This window comes from Pongo abelii, chromosome 1, assembly GCF_028885655.2.
Source record: "Pongo abelii isolate AG06213 chromosome 1, NHGRI_mPonAbe1-v2.0_pri, whole genome shotgun sequence".
Taxonomy (NCBI): domain Eukaryota; kingdom Metazoa; phylum Chordata; class Mammalia; order Primates; family Hominidae; genus Pongo; species Pongo abelii.
In genome coordinates this window covers 52,093,192-52,105,209 of record NC_071985.2, presented here as the reverse complement: position 1 = coordinate 52,105,209, position 12,018 = coordinate 52,093,192, and the positions used below count along the sequence as shown (strand labels likewise).

Below are 12,018 nucleotides of genomic sequence, written 5' to 3'. Positions count from 1 at the left end.
TCTGAAAATTCCTTTCTCTTAGGAGACACTAATAGGCAGCAGCAGTAGCCCTACAAAGAAAAGACTAGTTTTACCTTTCATCAACACCAGCATTGATCTCTGACAAACTTTAAAAGCAGCTCTATATTCAAAACCAAAAGAAAATGGGCATTTCTTTATCCTAAGATTCTTGGAAAACAATAATAATTTGTTTACAAAAGGTAGGCACTTTTGGAATAGAGAACTGTTGTTAATTTTATCAAGACCCCTTACAAACAAAAAAGGCAACAGGAAAAAACAAAGTCAAATAGGACAGAATATAGGGAGGAAAAAATATTAATGATGTGATTACTGATGTAAAGTCTAGAATGGTAATATTCACTAGATTTACTAAATGGAGAAATTGAGTACCTTTGTTTTTGTTTCAAGACATTGTAATAAATGACAGTCATTTCTGGCAATAAATTTGAAGAGTAAAATTATAACATTAAGGTACATGTCAACTTTAAAATGTCTCAAAATATATACTGAACATGCTCACATAAAAAGATTATTTTCCATTATATGTTATTAATATACTAGGTGTTGTTCAGCAGAGCTAAACATTTTAAAAATGAAGTCCAAGCAAGTTATTGAAAGGAGCTGGTTTTGAATTATTTCTTTGATAGAATTATGTTCTTGAATAATCTTATGACAATATAAATGTCTCAATGTGTATCCTGTTGTGTTTCTAAAAGACACACTATTCTGAAAGGCGCTAAAAAATTTTTTGTGTATCTTCTTTTAAGGAAAGTACTACATAATGTCCACTAGAGGGCACCCTTGTAATCCATAACTGATTTAAAACAAACATTTAATTATAATCACATTTAATATTTTGGAAATTAGTATTATTTCAACAGAGAAACAAAAAGAGAAAAGTAACTTTCTTTCACATTAACAATATGGAGGGCGTATTTTTCAAAGTGAACTCAAAAGATCAATTTTATAAATTATTGACATTAGTATTAATATAATTAGACTATATATATCTTTGGAATGCTGACTGCTAAAATGTGTTTTCATTTAGGCAGTATTTTTTTTATGGACATGGACGTGTGTTAAAAGAAGAACATTCACTTAATTTATTTCAAAAGAGTTGATCACTTGAAGGTTTTTTGTTTTTTGTTTTCTGAGGCAGAGTTTGGCATGATCTCGGCTCACCGCAACCTCTGCCTCCCAGGTTCAAGTGATTCTCCTGCCTCAGCCGCCCAAGTAGTTGGGATTATAGGCATGCACCACCACGCCTGGCTAATTTTGTACTTTTAGTAGAGATGGGGTTTCTCCATGTTGGCCAGGCTGGTCTCGAACTCCCGACCTCAAGTGATCCGCCTGCCTTGGCCTCCAAACGTGCTGGGATTACAGGCGTGAGCGACTGTGCCCGGCCTATCGCTTGAAGTTTTATAATATTTTCTTATTACTTTAACATTTCAGCTTGATAATAGTGTTCTTAATACTGAGCCAAATTACACAGTGATAAAAATAAAGATTGTCTTGCTTATCATGATTTGATTCAATTATTTGTATTATTTTGTAAACGTTTATTTTACAAAGTAAAGTATTCTTCCCAATTTTCTGCCCCACCCCCACCCCAGGTAACAACTATCTTTCTTTTTTGGATTTACAATCACTTTTTTTCTTGGTCAAAAGTAAGTGGTTACTTTCCTCTATAAACACTAAGTACACCATTTCTTTCCTGACCAGTAAGGCAAACTATTCAATAGATAGTATTTTTCCAAAGATCCCAACAAGTATAGAGTTTTCCGAAATCTATTACATCATCCGAACAAGAAACACTGTATTTAATTACATTCATTTTATTCCCAGAGTCCATTGAATTCCTATGAATAAAAGTGTTTCATAAATACAATACTATAAACCACACCCTACTAGGTGTGGACATCCCATCTTTTCTTATGCTTAGGAAATAAGTAATTAAGAGAACCTAAGATATTACCTTTTCTTATAAGTTTCACAGAAAATTTCATCTGCAGCATTTTAAAATATGACATTTATTATATATAAAAATAAACTATTTGATTGCTCATATTTTTAAATAAGATGCTAACATATTGAGATTTCTCTTAAGTCCCTATTCAATCAAAACATGGCTTTGAAATGCTTTACTTGTAAGTCTCTGCATGCATATAAGTATACATGACTTCTGAGCATATTTTAAAATATAAAAGTATGTTACTCATCAACTATAAAATGAACTCATAGCTATTGTGCTATGTTCCACAAATCCATTAGAATATTTTATAAACCATTAAATACATAAAGATTCAAAAAGACAAAAAGTTTCATTTTTAAGTGTGATATCACCTCGCATAATGGATAAAAATATAAAATCACAGATTATATTTTATGGTTAAAACATTCTTATTTGTGCCTTCAAAAGATAACTATTTATACCTCAAACTATTAGTCTGTATGTGACTATATTAAGTAAAATAAACGTCCACCAGTTTAATAGTGCTTGGTCTAATAGTAGAAATTGTGACTATTAAACATATTTCTATTTGTAAACACTTTATTTGGGTAACATTCCAAGTGAGAGTATTTATCAAGAAGCATACTGCTTTGTATCACACTGCAAATGAAAAATAACTTTCCACTCATTTTCTCATGCTGTTTTTACATAATTAACTGGAGGATGAAAATCTAAAAAGATTGCTATTTGTCCCAGACATGAAATAGTTAAGAGTGATATATATATATATATATATATATATATATATGTATGTGTGTGTGTGCGCACACGTGTGTGGGTGGGTGTATGTGTGTGTGTACGTGTGCGAGTGCCAGGGTTTTAATAGGGCTTAACAACAAAAAGCTTCAGTCCCCCACTTTCCCTAGGTTTTGTTGTGATTTTGCCTTGCTTAGGGCCATCCATCTGTTAATGTTGACTTGTAATACAGCTTAGCTCTCATGCTTCTTCACTAGTATAGTTGAGGTGTCTGTGAGTCTCATGAAGACACACAGAAACATACACATTATAACTGCTAGACTAAGCCACACATGGCTAATATGGAGCAATATCTTAGATATATATAAATTTTACATATTATTTAAAGAAATTTCTTATTCTTAGAAAAGAAAATGTTAGTAAATGTTTACAAGTAAGTATTTTTAAACATAATTTCAGATTATAGATTTATGTTGTCTTATATTTTTCACTAAGTCTCCAGTATTCTGTTCTAAAATAAAACTGATGAAAGAACATAAGTACGTAGGATTAAGACTGTTCTGCACCATGACCAGTGGCCATATTCTCAATGGACTCACTGGCCCTGTTTTCAATAAAACCAGAGAAGGATCCTTTCCCTGGAGTCCTGTTAGGCTGGGGCTGCTGTTGGAACTGTCATCTTTACACAAAAGGGAAAAGGGTTGGGTTTTACAAATGTGGAGCCTAATTGGGAGATCTTCATGGCTGTACCCTTGACATTTATTTAAGCCTCATCAACAAAACGAGCAATAGCCATACTAATTAGCAGACCAGCACACAAATTACTATTTGTTGGAGGTGGACTATAGATTCACAATCTATTCCAAAGATAAGCTAAATAATGGAAAACAAGCTTAAAACACAGGCTTAGAACTTTGTTCTTTTCTACAGCACACAGATTGTAAAACTTCATAATGTTTTACTTTAAAATACATTCTTGGAATTTAAATGATCATAATCCCATTTTCATCTTTTGAAAAACAGATGAAAATAAAGTCTCTCACTGACAAGTCTAGCTGGAAACTGGAAATGTTCTTTAGACAACTGAGATCCACTTCTGAAATGAATAATCAAATGGACTAGGAATAGGATGAGTGAAGACTATACTCAATTTTACTCACAATAAAATGACATACTCAAGGTCTTATAAACTTATAAATAAGATATTTATTGGTACAATAAGTTTTATATTTCTATTCAAGTCATATACTGGGATCTATGGTCATCCCTACTTAGAATGAAGATGGATAATTTTAGGAGTCCTAACTACTTTAGTGATTAGAGATTATTAGTGATCCTGGACTACAACTGCCAAGAGAGAAATCAGATGGTGCCACTGCTACAGAGGCCTGGAGTTCAAGATATATGATACGGTAACCATAAACAAACAGCTACCAATTATCAAGTACTTATTATGTGGCAGATATTTTATATACATTATCTATAATGCCTATAGCATCCTGGGAAAATAACCTGTATTATTATTTTACAAATGTAAACATTAAGGCTTAGGGATATTTTGTTTTGCTCAATGTTAAATCCTAGTACCTTTTTCAAAGTTAAGTTCTGTCTGGCTCTAAACTCCATATCCTTATTTCTAACTATCCCTCTTCTACAATCACTCCACCCAACATAAGGGCATGATAATAGTGGTTAGGTACCTAAGTTCTAGAATCAGTCTGCCTGCTTTTTAATTCCTATTCTGCTATTTATTACTTGTATAACTCTGGGCACATTTATTAGTCTCCATTTGTTTCTAAATCTGAAAAATGGGGATAATAATTCTTGCCCTGACTGGATTGTTGGAAGTTTTAAATGAATCACGTAAATACAAACATCCACAGATAGCCTCACTGTTATCACAAAACTGTCCATCTTCCCTAGGTCTTCTGAGGCTGCTCTAGTGCATTTTTCTATTATTTCAACTGTATAAAAATTGAAGTTTGAAAAATAGTAGGAACATGAAAATTATCTAGATTACAAAATCACAAAGGTCCCTGCAGAAATTTGCCTTTAGGCAATTAAATTCACCACATAACAAATCTTTTAAAAGAATTTGGATACTTGAGCCAGTTCTAACAAGACAGTGACGCTACTCTTCAGTAGCCTTACAGTAGGAAGAAAAGAGTGTATTTTATTTCCACTTGTACCTGTTTTCACCTTTTTTAATGAGGTTCAACAGCTAGTAAACTAAGCTGTCTTTGAGAGAGGTATTAATGAGACTGAGCATTTCAAATAATAGAAACGGCACAGAAAAGACTAAATGAAGAAAACTAAATTTCTGTCTTCCAAAACAAAAGTCTTTGCCTCTGCTAGGTACCTCCACCAGCATGTGAGCTCTTGTGACACTGAAAAGATTTGTGGATCTAAAACATCTACCCTATTTCTTTGGAATGATTGGGTAATTCATAAGCAACTTTTTAAAAACCAAAACTTTGCGGATTATGCATCATGTAGCTGTGCTTTTCTCTTCTTTTTGGCTGTGCAGGGAATAGGCCTTAACAGCTTCTTACTACATTTAACATTTTCTCTGCCTTAAAACTTACCTAATTTTAATACAGTTTAATCTTTTTATGGTTCTTTGTAAGATATTAAAGTATTTTTGGAAATAGGTAGAATATAAATGAATAGACATGTTTCTCTGACATACATATTGATAACTAGACTGCCTTTAACCACATCCAAATATTTCTAGAAATATTACATATTTAGTTGAAAATCTTAATATGCTCAGATCCCAATATTATTATACTTGGAGAGTCAGGAGTAAGAGAATTCCTGGATTTGGTAATCATCATACGACAGTATGCCCGTGGCTCTAGCATCAGCTTTCTGCCTCTTCCATAACATACTGTATCATATTTCACTTAAATCAATAGGGCTGGATTATCTCCAAAAAAGCGAACCAAAGAAGCTTCTGCAATATCAGACTGCAAAGAAAAGGCAGCAGAGTATGGCTGATGCCTTTTGGTTTCCTTGCCCAATGTGCAAATATAGTACCCTAAATTCATTTCCACCTGTAGCCTTTTTTGGTAGTGTAAGTGGCTCAATTCTCAGGAGAGAATTAAGGCAACATCAATCCATTAGGGTAGGCTGACGTTAAACTTATCAAACCCCAGATTTGTGGTACAAATTCCCAGCATCCAGGCATTTAAAAATGCAGATCTGTTTTTTTTATTTTGCAAATATGACTTTTTGGCAAATAGCATTACAGCAGTTCCCCCTTACCCACGGGGGATATGTTCCAAGATCCCCACTAGGTGCCTGAAAGTACAGTTAGTACCAAATCCTATACAAACTATGTTTTTTCCTAAACATACATACCTATGATAAAGTTTCATTTATAAATGAGGCACAGTAAGAGATTAACAACAATAACTGATACTGAAAAAGAACAATTATAATACTCAGAACAGCATGTAATTAAAAGTTTATGAATTATTTATTTCTGGGATTTTTCATTTAATATGTTTTGACCACACTGACTGCAGGTAAATGAAACCTTGAAAAGCAAAATAGTATGAAGCAATTACAAACAGTAGACATCTTGTGAGATATTGTCACAGTCCTTAAAACCACTTCTCTGAGAACTGTTTCCCTTGTTCATCCCACTCACCCCTACTGCCCTTCCTGTGTCCTCGGTAACATGGTACTCTCCTTGCCTCTCTGGCTGGAGTTTATCGAACCAAGGATTAATGCCTGGTCCAAGTGAGCTGATTACATTCTTCCTTAAGAAACTGGATTCTAGAATTATTATCCATTTCTAGTGGCTGCTTCAATTGAGGGCCTATAAGATCTGTGTCAAGGACACAGAGAAGCTGAGAAAACCAGTCTACAGAATACACAATGAACAAATAAGCAGAAAGAACAGGCCAAGCATTAAAGGGGGAGTGGGAGGGGAGGAGAAAAATGAAGGAACAGGGGAGGGGAGAGGGAGGAAGATGGAGAAAAGAAGAGGAAGAAGAAAAGGGACAGAGAGGGAGAGAGGAAGAGAGGAAGAGAGGGAGAGAGAGAGGGAGGGAGAGAGGGAGAGGGAGAGAGAGAGAGATAGAGAGATGAGATGAGATGAGATGAGATGAGATGAGAGATATGAGATGAGATGAGATGAGTAGGGAGAGAAGTTGATATTCTTCCCTGATTACTTTTTCCATTTCCTAGTTCTAATCCTACCAGAAGCCTAGATATATTCCTGCAATTAGATGTCCTAAAGAATGCCTATAGCCTTATAGGCATTGATATTATTTAATTTGTGAGTTTGCTAACACTATTAAAACTAAATAATTAAAATCAAGGATTTGATGATAATTTCAATGTAAACGTACCCTGCTCTGCTTTTATAAATAAACTGTTGGCCACCAATTGGCTATCATTTCAAAGTAGTAACAAACTCAGCATCAATTCAAAGAAGTAACATTAGTAATGCAAGATAGCATGGACTCTGGAAGCCTTGGGAAAAAAAAATTAAGGGTGAAATGTAGCAGAAAACAATTGCTAGGGGGCCCAAAATTTAGCTCTTTGTTAAATACATATGTGAATCTGAAACTAAAAAATCAAATTTCAATTATAGAAAAAAAGGCAAGCAAAATACTAAATTATAATAGATATCAGTAGACAGGATATGAACTCTTAAATATGTTGCTACTAAGACATACACAACACAGGCCGGGCTCAGTGGCTCATGCCTGTAATCCCAGCACTTTGGGAGGCCGAGGTGGGCAGATTATGACATCAGCAGCTCGAGACCATCCTGGCTAACACGGTGAAACCCCGTCTCTACTAAAAATACAAAAACAAAATTAGCCAGGCGTGGTGGCGGGTGCCTATAGTCCCCGCTACTTGGGAGGCTGAGGCAGGAGAATGGCGTGAACCCAGGAGGCGGAGCTTTCAGTGAGCCGAGATCCCACTACTGCACTCCAGCCTGGGGGACGGAGAGAGACTCCGACTCAGAGGAAAAAAAAAAAAAAAAAGATATATACAACACACAAATATATTTACCTATTTATATAATGGGACACATAATGAATAAAAAGAAACATATATACTGGGTATACACGTTTCCTGAAACTCAGATATTTATCATTTGAAAACTAAAGATTGTTATTCAGATATTATCAATATTTGCATCACAATTCTAAACATGTACGTTTAACACATTCCTATACAGCAAGTAGGAAAATCATGTTAGAATTCTTAAAGAATAAGCCCTCCTCCTCTCAATTCCTGCTATAGTTATTGCTGTCATGTCTACTGTAAACCATAAAATGCCAATCAATGCAGATAACTGAATTAATGATAATAAATAGTAGCCCTGAAGACTTAGTATAAGTATACACTGAATGGAACCCATTATTCTATAAGGTTTTCCGTAACCTAATACAATTTTCTCTATTAGAATGTACAGTGTGAGGACTATAGTTAATAATACTGTATTGTATACTAGAAAATTACTAAGAGAATAGATTTTAGGTGTTCTTACTTTGCAAAAAAACAGGTAAGATAATAGATGTGTTAATTTGCTTGAGTGTAGTAATCATTTCGTTATGTATACATATATCAAAACATCATGTTATACATGTTAAATATATATAATAAAAAAAGAAATTGTCTCTAGAAGTTAACAGAAAACAAAAACAGAAATCAGTAATGTATTTTGTAATTACATTATCATAAAAATGCTATGCATGTTAAAGGAAAGAAGACTTTAAAATTTTTTTTTAGATCTACTTTACAGCATGGTGAATATAATTAATAATAGAATACTGTACATTTCAAAATTGCTAGAGAGTAAATTTCAGATGTTCTTCCCGCAAAAAAATGTTAAGCATTTGAGGTGATGGATAGGTTAACTAGCTTTATTTAATTATTCCACATTACATTCATGAATCATAACATTACTTTAGACCCTATAAATTTGTATAATTATAAACCATCAACTTGTAATGAAAAATAAATTAATTAAAATATAAGGAGCTAATAGTAGTTGTCGTAACTTGAAACTAATATTTAGGAAACGTGTTTCTCCAATATAAATCATTTTTTTTTACATCTTAAAGTATCCTATAGGTAACAAAGATCTCATATTCTTTTTCACAGAAAATCTACTCGCCATGGTAAAGATAACCTAAATGCTCCAATATTAAGCCAGTAAACATTTTACAACAGTATTTGAGATGTTAAAGCTTGAAAACAGACAAGAATTGAACATATTAGTGGTGGGAAAAAAAACAACAGAAAAATCAATAGCAAATCCATTATTAGTTCACACATTAATAAATGTTCTCCAGTTAACAGCAGTAACAAGAAAAGGTTTCTGACTTCTGGAATAATTATTTTATTGAAGGGCTTATTTTAGAACAGACAATCAGTATTGACTGTCAGTACGCTACAATTACACAACTCTAATGTGAAAATATCAGCTTAATAAATGAATAAATCAGAAAGAAATACTACGTATGTTAGAAAAATAGTCCCATGAAGGCAGAGAATTTTTGTGTTTTCCTTTTATATATACCTGGTATCTAGAAAAGTGTCTGGCATATAGTGTTGATGAATGACTGAATTAATGGGATTTTTTATTTTTATTTTTTATTTTTTTTACAAAGGCCTGGAGTTTCAGTACAGCTTCACTATCCTTTCCCATTCTTAAAGACTGTTGTTACGGTTTGAATTTTGTCCTCTCAAAATATCATGTTGAAATTTAATTGCCATTGTAATGGTATTAAGAAGCGGGACTTCCAAGAGGTGATTAGGCCATGAGGGCTCCACCCTCTTGGGTGGGATTTGTGCTGTTATAAAAGGGTGAGTTTGGCCCCCTCATCTCTCTTGCCTTTCTGCCTTCCACCATGGGATGACACAGCAAGAAGGACCTCATAAGGTGCCAGTGCCTTGATCTTGGACTTTCCAGCCTCCAGAACTGTGAGAAATAAACTTCTGTTCTTTACAAATTACCCAGCCTCAGATATTCTGGTACAGCAGCACAAAATGGGCTCAAAGACAAAGACCCATGGAAGCACCTTATGGCCATGTATACTTCTGCGGTGCCTGGCTATCCAGGAAAGCTAACTGAGCATCAGAGATGGGTTTTCGCCTCCTTCTGCCACTGATCAGTTATGAGACTTATGGCAAGTGTTGCGACCATTCTAGCTATCAACTTTCTCATCTGCAAACCTTGGCAACTGTTATAAATGAAGCTTTGCAGCCACTTCCAGTTCTGTAATTTTGTAGCTAGAGTCCACTCAAGAATTCTTTTTTGAAGCTAGTTTTCTAAGGCCACTTAAGATACGATTTGGTATATACTAATTTTGTTTAGTTAGAGCCTTCATAAATGTACTTATGAAAAAAAAAACCAGAAACACTTATAGCTATGATTCTGAACACTCTTGTCACTTGAAACAATATTTTAAGTAGCATCAGCATATAAAAAGAAGCTTTAAATATTTATAGCAAATAAAATAATCTAACTTTAGAAAAGGTTAGACTTATAGTAGTTCAGATTTTAATTTCTATAGACTATTTTAATGGCCAAATACCCATCTATAAGATTGATTTTATTTTTGTAGTAAAGGAATCCTATGACTTCCAGTTTATCATCAAGCTATTCACACTCTATAAGAATCACACATTCAATTGTCTTTTCCCTCACTGGACTATGAGATCTATGAGGGCATGGGCTAACAAAGAATGTAGAAACTGATATCTGAAACATTTGACTCTCAATCCCCTTGTAGCCTTCCCAGGTTCCACCTACTCCTCCCCTTGACCAATACTGCAGGTTTTCTTATAAGATAAACAAAATTAATGGATCCAAATTGTTCCTAAATAATTTATTGGAATTATATAATTTGAGAATGTGGAGGAATGAAGAGTAAATAACCTTACTTACCTGAGCAAGCTTACGCTTTTCTGAGTTTCCTCCCTTTTCATTGTGTAACTTGTAAACTGGTGTATATTGTACAGAACTAGAACAGGTCCCATAATCTTCTTCATTTTCCTACACATGAAAAAATATACCAGCAATAATTGTAAAGTACTCCTTTTATTACTAACGTATTAGATTAATAAACAAAGTATCTGATATACATACAAGTAGCAAAATAACACTTCAGCTTTAAGTGTAAAGAATCTATTTAAGAAGAAAATGCATTTTTCTATAATCAAAATTAAGAAATTTAATTAAATAAGGTTAATGATATTATTTATATTGATAAATTTAATTTAATAAAAATAATTAAAAATCTTTGATTACTTTGAATAATCTGAATAAAACTTATATAAAGATAATTTGCTATCACTACACTGGAAGATTTAAGTAGTATGTTTTCTCCAAAGGTAAAAATTCAAAACATAACAACTGATAATAAAATCTGCGAAAATACAAATTAAAATCAACACACATATACACACATTTACATATCTGCAATATTCATAGCTTAAATACATACATAATATTTTGTAAATTAAGAACATTCTTCATTTTAAAGTAACTACTATTGGAATGAGACTATCAAAACAAATGATGGCATTCCTGGGTTACTTCTACACAAAAGATATCTTCGAAAAAAATTCTTAGCATAAAGCAAGAACTTCAATTGTGATATCAAGGCAATTAACTTTATGAAAACATACATCCTGTTAAAACATCTTTGAAGATTTCCATAGTTCTGTGATAAAATATTCAAAGAGTAAAGAGATTATTTGGTGAATGCATACAGAATAGCAGATAGTTGCCAGAGGGCTTGTATAAAAAATACATTCTTGAACAAAGGGCTAAGCATATTTCAAATGTCATTAAAAACACAAATTTCTAATTTGTAAGTATAAACCTCAAACTAATACAAGAATCAAGGTAAAATGGAAAAAAATGAATATGACAAACCTTGTGTTTTAGTTTACTCTTCACTTCCTTTAGTCCCAGCTTTGCATGATTTTTTGCCTAGAAAATGATAATAAATGTGCCTGGCTCAGGATGGTTCCATTACTATTTAAAGAATAAGTATACAAGATCAAATTGAATGACAATTACTAACTGTTCATATGATTTAGAAAAAGAACAGATTATAATCTAACACTCTATTTTCAGGGATACACATATCACCTACTATTTTATTACACCTAAATCAGTTGGTAAAACCATTAGTCTCTTCTTTGTATACAAGTATCATATGAAGGCTAACATTTAGACTATTTTGTTCCCTAAACTATAAAGAACACAAAAGGAATAAACCAGATTACTAATGTTAAAACTGTAATAAACTGGAGGAACAGAGAAAGTA

General features: G+C 33.2%; 1 protein-coding gene across 3 annotated transcripts in view; it reads right to left on the bottom strand.

Annotated features, from left to right (window-relative positions):
• DENND1B (DENN domain containing 1B) overlaps positions 1-12,018 on the bottom strand; it is a 265,750-nt gene that overhangs the window by 21,695 nt on the left and 232,037 nt on the right. For all 3 annotated transcript variants that reach the window (XM_054523755.2, XM_024234528.3, XM_024234539.3), the window contains 2 exons: positions 11,622-11,678; positions 10,629-10,736 (listed from right to left, as the gene is read on the bottom strand). In XM_054523755.2, the coding sequence (XP_054379730.1) occupies positions 10,629-10,736; positions 11,622-11,678 (165 nt within the window). The remainder of the gene's footprint in view (positions 1-10,628; positions 10,737-11,621; positions 11,679-12,018) is intronic.